Source organism: Gopherus evgoodei, chromosome 1 (assembly GCF_007399415.2).
Source record: "Gopherus evgoodei ecotype Sinaloan lineage chromosome 1, rGopEvg1_v1.p, whole genome shotgun sequence".
NCBI lineage: Eukaryota > Metazoa > Chordata > Testudines > Testudinidae > Gopherus > Gopherus evgoodei.
The window spans coordinates 3246472-3253913 of record NC_044322.1 but is presented as its reverse complement, the minus strand read 5'-3'; the positions used below and the strand labels follow the sequence as shown (position 1 = coordinate 3253913).

At 54.7% G+C, this 7442-nt stretch overlaps 1 protein-coding gene across 1 annotated transcript; it reads right to left on the bottom strand.

The window, feature by feature from the left end:
• Positions 1-521: 521 nt before the first annotated feature.
• LOC115648585 (folate receptor alpha-like) lies at positions 522-7079 on the bottom strand. The gene is made up of 4 exons (XM_030556394.1): positions 6908-7079; positions 3978-4166; positions 3018-3153; positions 522-830 (listed from the first exon to the last, which is right to left on the bottom strand). The coding sequence occupies exons 1-4, from the start codon at positions 7043-7045 to the stop codon at positions 556-558; spliced, it is 738 nt and encodes a 245-aa protein (XP_030412254.1). The 5' UTR covers positions 7046-7079; the 3' UTR covers positions 522-555.
• Positions 7080-7442: the final 363 nt, after the last annotated feature.

Genomic DNA, 7442 nt, shown 5'->3' with positions numbered 1-7442 from the left:
GGAGACAAGCACAGAGCAGGGCTAGGACAGTTTATTTTGCCAGATTCTCCCACAAGCTGGGAGGTCTCAGTTCCAGACAGTTCCCACCTGCAGCTCAGGGGCACAAGGGCAGGACAGTGAGCCAGGGGAGGGGAGAGCTGTATTTCTAGGGAGTGCAGGATGGCTGGGATCAGACAAGGAAGTTAGGTAATGAGGGCATCATAATGAGAGGGGACCTGCCCTGGAACCTGACAGAATAAATACACCCAGCCAGGGAGTCGCTGCATGTTACAGAGCTCAGATCCCCAGGACATGGAGGGATCTCTCCCAGAGCCCGCTGGGAGAGAGGAGCATGGCAGGAGAACAGACAATAAGATCAGAGGGGCAGTCACAGGAGAGGGGAGAGATGGGACTAATCTGGTTCTATTGTGTCTTGTCAGGGTTAGCAGTAGCCAGACAGAATCCTGAATCTGCTGGCCAGAGCCCAGAACAGGGCTGCAGGGCAAACACACCCTGTGCCCTGAGCGGAAATATTTCCTGTATAAGCCAGTGGAGCTGCCAGAGGCTTCTGGATGCTCAAAGCAGGGACCGGAGAGCAGCCGGCAGCAGCAGCAGGACAGCCCGTGGCGCAGGAGAGGCGTCTCTTCCGTTCTGGGCATAGTACTTGGCCACGGCCACGTTGGGGTTCCCGTTGGCAGGGTCGAACCACATCTGGATGCAGCGCCCGCTGCCCCAGTGCTCTGTGGTGTATTTGTACGAGTTGGACCAGATCTTCTCACACAGGTCTGCCGGGCGGGGGAAGATGTATTTGAACAACTGGCATGTGGAGCTATGGGGGCACCGGTTGGTCCCTAGAGAGGGAGAGAGAGGGCAGCAGTGAGCAAGCTGTGGCTGGACTCCCTCTAGCCAGCCTTCCCCATCTCTGGCTGCTAGGCATCTGCCAGTCCCCAGCTGCTGACTGAGCTGGCAACAGCCCAGCTGGCTTGTGGGAGAAACAGTCCTTCCCTGTGAGGTGAAGTTCAAGGGCTTGTAGCCATGTCGCTCACCTCCTGGATTTATCCCTGGCTGGCACCCTGATGGGCTGGGCAGACAGATGGAGACTAGTAAGAATGAGGAACCTACCCCAGCTGGGCTCCCCTAAGCTAGTTTCCCCCCTGCCCCAAACAATTCTGCCAATGTTAATCCTTCCAGGCCCTCCATCACCCCATTGTCTGTAGCTTATCTATTGTCATGAACCTGAGGTAGGGCAGTGCTCTTCTCCCCAGTACACAAGTGGGAAACTGAGGCACAGAGACTGAATTATGGTCACACAGAGACTGAATTATGGTCACACAGAGGATCTATGGAATAGCAGTGCTAGCCAATACAGGATCCCAACACTTTGCAAAACTGCCTTCAGCCTTGGCACTAGCTAATCAAGAGATTGTCAAAAGGCAAAACTATATCCAGTCTAGGTCCCAGTACGGCTAGTGTCATGGGCCACTGGGCTAGAACAGTCTGCAGGAGAGACATTGAGCCAAGGAAGAGTTACAGACTGGTGAGTTGGGTCTTAGCCGTGTGTGGGGGAGTTTAGTAACTTGTAAAGCCACACTGGAAGTGTAGGTAGTTTAAAAAAAATCAGTTGCTCTCAACCTTTTGACAGGGGTACAGTTGTCTGGAGGGTCCGATTTGCCTCATGTACCTTCAAGTTTCATTTCAGTTACTTGCTTACCAAGTCAGACAAATACACAAGTGTCACAGCACATGTACAAACTGCTGACTCATTTTTACCAATACAGTTATAAAAACTCAATTGGAATGTAGACTATACACTGAAATGCAAGTACAATAGACCAGTATAAATAAGTCATGGTCTGAAGTTTAGTTTATACCAACTTCACTAGGGCATTTTATGTAGCTTGTTGTAAAGCTAGACAAATACTAGAGGAGTTGATGTACTCCCAGAAGACCTCTGCATGTCCCCAGGGAGGCATATACGCCTGTTTGAGAACCACTGGTTTAACTGCATGATTCCTCAACATCCCTTCTGCTAAGGTGGGCATGTTGCATAAAAACAAGAAAAGTGACATTCCTACCCACTCCTGCAAAGCCAGATTGTATTGCACCGGGGTCTTTAGAAGGAACCATTAGGGTGACCTAGTCTGACCCCCTGGATTGGTTGTGAGCAGGTATTTGGCTTGGTTTGCTTATTTGGCCTCCTGAACATTGAGAGCCATGAATGTTGTCAGGCAGTGGCCACCCCCTACAATCAATAGCAGGGAACTGAAGCAGATCTCAAGTCACAGGTTCTAAGCACTTGCCACCCTTCTTCTGGACAGCATCTGCCACTGCTCCAGCCTAGGCTCTGAGCCCCATTCACTCCTCTGCCCACTGAAGTTACATGGGCATTCACAGCACAGACCTGAGTCCAGGGCTCCTGCCAGCTCCTTCTGCACATCAAGGAGAGCCCCATTTTACACTCTCCATCTCTGTCCCTGGGACATCACAGCTGTGGCTGCCTCCAGGACCTGGACCCACTTTGGAGGCAGGGGATACTGGTGAGCAGAGGGGCACCACACCCCCACTCACCTTGGGGAGGAAGAGCCCAGAGCCACACAGCCTCCTGCTGGGCAGTTCTGCCTCCTGGGTGAGCAGATTTCCTGGCCTCTGCTCTAGCATGGGCACCATTGCCACAGCTAAGATGCCCCAGGTTCACTGGACACTACGTTCAGTCCAGGGGATGAGCCACTCCCCTAGTCTGACCCAAACCAGGGAAAGCACAGAGAAGAGAGGAGACTACAAGCCCCAGCCCCTCACTTCCAGGGTGCTCCTCTCATGAGCCCCCACCCAGGGTCTATAGCTAGTCAGAGGGCTGCTGCCATCAAGGGGCAAGAAGAGATAGGAGCCCCTCCTCTAGGGCTGGTTCAGAGGCCCAGAACTGAATCAGTACAGCGAGGTCTGACCCCTCCCCATTTCCCCCCACCCCCAGGCTGCAGCAGCCTGACTCCACCCCACAGCACAGAGTGGGGTGGTGGGTTTGCTCTCAGCAGCTCACTGACCTGAGGTCCAGTTCCAGCCCTTGTGCCAGTTCTCCTTGCAGGTGACAGCATCCTTGCAGGCCTCCCACCACAGCTCACAGTCCTCCTTGCACAGCGGCACATTGAGGATCCTCTCCCGGCGCCAGCTGTTATCCGCCTGCTGGGACAGAGCTGTGAGCATCAGGGGGCAGCTCTGGACTTCACCCAGGAGGAACATCAGCCTCCCCAGTGGGCAGGGGTCAGAGACATGCTCTCCCCCTCCCCACCCCCAAATCCAGCACCACTGAATGGAGCCAATGTGAGTCCCAGCAGAAGCAGGCCCAGTCCCCAGGGGAAGGGAGTTCCTCAGCAGCCTCCCCGCACACCTGAGCTGCAGCATCCACAGCCCAACAGGCATCCCATGCAGCTCACCCAGGCAATGGGCAGGCCAGCTTGATGTCCAGGATCTCGTCCCTGGATTTATTGCAAAGCCCTGCTCAGGAGCAGCATCTTTGATCTTAGCTGTTGCCTCCAAAGCAAACACCCTGCATGAACCCACCTCACCCCAGGACAGAGGCAGCATCAGTCCCACCAAGACACCAGCCAAGCTGGGGCCTTCTGCAGAGCTCAGCATTGGTGCCAGGCTCTCTGGAGCCCTAGACAGCAGGGGTGGGGGATGGCAGGACCCCAGGGGCACAGCCTGGGGAGGGAAGATAAGGAGCTGTTCTTCAGTGCAGCCTCCAGGTGCTTTGTGGGGATTGTCCTGCCCACACGCAATGGCTCTGGCTGGATACGGGACACCAGCTGCCAGTGGAGAATTGAACCTGGGGTCTTTGGCACAGAAAGCACAAGCCCTGACTGCTCCAGCTGAAGGAGCAACTCCCTGTGGTGCTTGAGAGATGAACTGTTGAGACCTGCCACTAGAGGGAGCCTTGAGCACATGCACCAAGCCAGCCTTCTCCCCGCCCCCCCGCCCAGTGCCCGGCCCCAACACCCCCTGACCTGGTCGATCCAGGGCCCCAGGTTGGGCGAGCACTCGTACAGACACGTGTCCTGGATGAAGTGCCGCTTGCACATCTCTGGCATCACCCCACAGTGGTTCCAGTTGAAGTTGTACAGGTAGGACTGGTCCTGGTGAGCCCCCGTGCTGGTCTCAGCCGTGCAGCAGGCGTTGTCTTTCCACAGGGCACACTGCGCACACAGAGAGAGACGGGTACACAGGGGATTTCAGCAGCTCGCCATGTGGCAGAGAGGGTGCTGGGGATTTCAGCAGCATCCCTGGCCTCTAGTGGTGCCTAGTGGGACTGCTCTGGTATCAGCACTGGTAGGGCCATGGCTAAGGACCGGGGATTGAAGGGCTGAGATGCTTTTTGCAGAGTGCTGGGAGATCTTGAAACTACTAAACGTTGTGAAGTGGGGAAGCTACAGACTGGGGCAGGAGGTGCAGGCACCGAGCTGATAAATGAGGTTTGATTGGGCCTCCAGATGTAAACCCCCCCCCAACCCCAATTGTGATCTTCTCTGTGGGATGCTGGGGAAGTGGGGAATGGGGAAGAAGGTGCAAAGAGACAGACTGAGTTTGTCCAAATGAAAAAGCATCCTAGTGACAAGGCACCACTTCCACATCTCAACTTGAGGATCATGTGGAACTAGAAAGCTGAACTAAATTAGATTGTTGGTAAGATGTGTAGCCAGTGAACAAGATTGGGATGGTGTGCCCCCACACCCCTTTTTCTGGGGTGGGGTGATGCAGTAGGGACTATGTGTGGGGATGGGAGAGCTCGGGATGTCTTGAGGTGAGGGACAGGACCTAAGCCTGTAACCTGAGCCAGGCTGGAGGGGGAGGGGGACAGCACCTTTGCCCAGGAAGCCTGACAAAAGGAAGGGGTCAGCTGGAGGGAGTTAGTTCAGTTTTGGTTTTGGGCTGGGTGGTTGGAATTCAGGGTATCCTAGGCTGGGATCCAAGCACCCTGAACCCCCAGAAGGACTCGATTGAGGGGTCCTGGTTGTGCCTCCAAGCTCTGCTGTAACCTGTATTCCTGTTGTCCAATAAACCTTCTGTTTTACTGGCTGGCTGAGAGTCACTGTGAGTCCCAGGAAGAGGGGTGCAGGGCCAGACTCCCCCACACTCTGACAGGTGGGGTTTCTCACACACACACACACACACACACTTTAGGAGGAAGATTGGACTGTCTGCTGTCTGAGAGAGGAGGGAAAGGACATGGCTGCCTCCCCCACCTTCTCTCCTGCAATCTGCTGGGACACCTTCTTTGTCCCAATCCCAGATCTTCTTACCAGCCTGGGCTAGACAGCAAGACCCACCTGACATCACCAGCTTCACTGGCTCCAGCTCACCCTGCCCCTCCACTTCCCACCTCAACCTTCGGTCTGCTTTCCTCTCTCCCTCCCTTTCGCCTCCTGTTCAAGAAGAGTCTGGCTTTTCTCACCAAGCCTATATCCTGCAGTACTGCTGGGAGCCTGGGACCAGAAAGGCAGCACCTGGTGGGGATACAGATTTGCTGCATTTTGGAACAGCTGACCAGACCACATGCTGGGCCGGTTTCTCTGGCAGTGAGGTTGCAGAGTTTGATAAGCAGTTTCAGAGTCAGCACCAGATACAGATCTTCTCTGTCCCTGCATGTATTGGTCTGGTTGTGTCTTCTAGGACATATGACCTGGAGCTGTTAGTCAGATCACTTCTATTAACCCCTCTCTTCTCAGAAGATGGTTACTGCCATCTCCATCTGCCAGACAGCAGGGGAGAGACACTGCCTTCTAAACAACTCTACAGCAAAAGCTAATGGGGACAAGGAATTGTGTCAAACTTCAAGTCTTACTCAATATTGACTTTCAGATTAGGGTTGCCACCTGTCCAGTTTTCACCCAGACAATCTGGGTTTCAGCTTGTGTGTGAGAGTGAAATGGCACCTGGACAAGCCCTGACATCTGTAGGTTTTTGTTGTTTTTTTTTAAACTTGGCAGGGGGAGAGCAGAGAAGGGGCAGGGCCTCAGGGGTGCAGTTACCAGCCATTAGAAAGGTGGGAAACCCTCTTTCAAATGCTCTTTTTTTCCTTCTATAGATCTTTGTAATGGTGGCTGTCACCATGGTCTTAAACAAGCTGAGGTCTCCCAAAACCACATGTAAAATGGTTACACAGTGACAGGGCCATGTTAACACCCAGGGGTGCTAGAACAGTTGGTGTAGCAGGGGTGCTGAGAGCCATTGAACCCAACTGTAAACCCTGTGTATGATGGAAACCACTTCCAGCCAGGGGATGCTGCAGACTCCCTCCCTCTGCCCCCAAGTTCCAGCACCTGGGTTGACACTTGCTACTTGGGCCAGTTTATTCTAGTGAAATAAGGGACATATCCAAGTCCACCCACATAATCAGTAGCAGAGCTGGATGGCAGCACAGGAGTCCTGGCTCCCCAGCCCTCTGCCTCAGTCAGAGCCCTTCCCTAGGGCACCAGCAAGGGACAGGCCCCTTTTCAGAAGGGTGAAGTAGCCTGGTTTGCATGGCTTGCTTCGCTGCTGCCAGAGACAGGGCCAGCTCTAGGTTTTTTGCTGCCCCCAAAACCTCCAACAACGCTGCCCCTGAAATTGTGCCACCCCCACACACATGCTTGGTTTGCTGCTGCTTAGAGCCAGTCCTGGCCAGAGAGCTGGGTCTCCCTTGCCAGCCCAAGGACATTGGTGCCACGACCCAACCTGCTTCAGCCTACTAGAGCTGAGAGAGAAACCGCAATTCTTGGTGTGTTGCAAACACCTCCAGCCTCCTGTACTGCAGTCCTCCATGGCCCCAGAGAACCTGGTGTAAGGAACAGGCCTGCACTAGAAGGGACAGCAGGCCCAAGTGACTCAGTTACTCCTCACCCAAAGCGCCAAGAGGTCCAGGATGGGACTGACATGTGTCAGTAGGACAAGACCGTACCTGGCCATGCAGCGCCCCCTCCGGGCCTGGCTTGGTTTTGTGGTGCTTGGCATCCATGCACACATTCAGCACAGATTCCTTCGCAGCACTGGCCACACAGGCAGCCAACAGCCCCAGCACAGCCCACCACACTGCCATCTCCCTGTGACAAGAGCGAGGGGGTGGGGAATAGAAGAGAAGACATGTTAGTGCAGCTGCCCAGATGTGGCCTGGCTGCCTTTATGGGCATGACTGTGTGCTCGGAGCTATGCGCACAAGAGGGGATCCCCAGGCAAGAGCATCCGTGCTGGCCTGCTTCTGAGACTGGTGCTCTGCAGAGACCCAGGAGACTGACCAGAAAGCCTCCTGCTCTGCTGGCAGCTTTTACCTGCCAAACATCCCACCTAGGCACATGGGTAGCAGGTTCTATGGGTCCAGGGCCCAGCTCCAGCAACATCTGAGACTGGGTCTCTCCGTTGGCCCTGCTTTCCACCCCCAGGCATTTCCCCCACATGTCCCCTGGGCAATTTAATACAGCCCCCCACTCACCACTGGC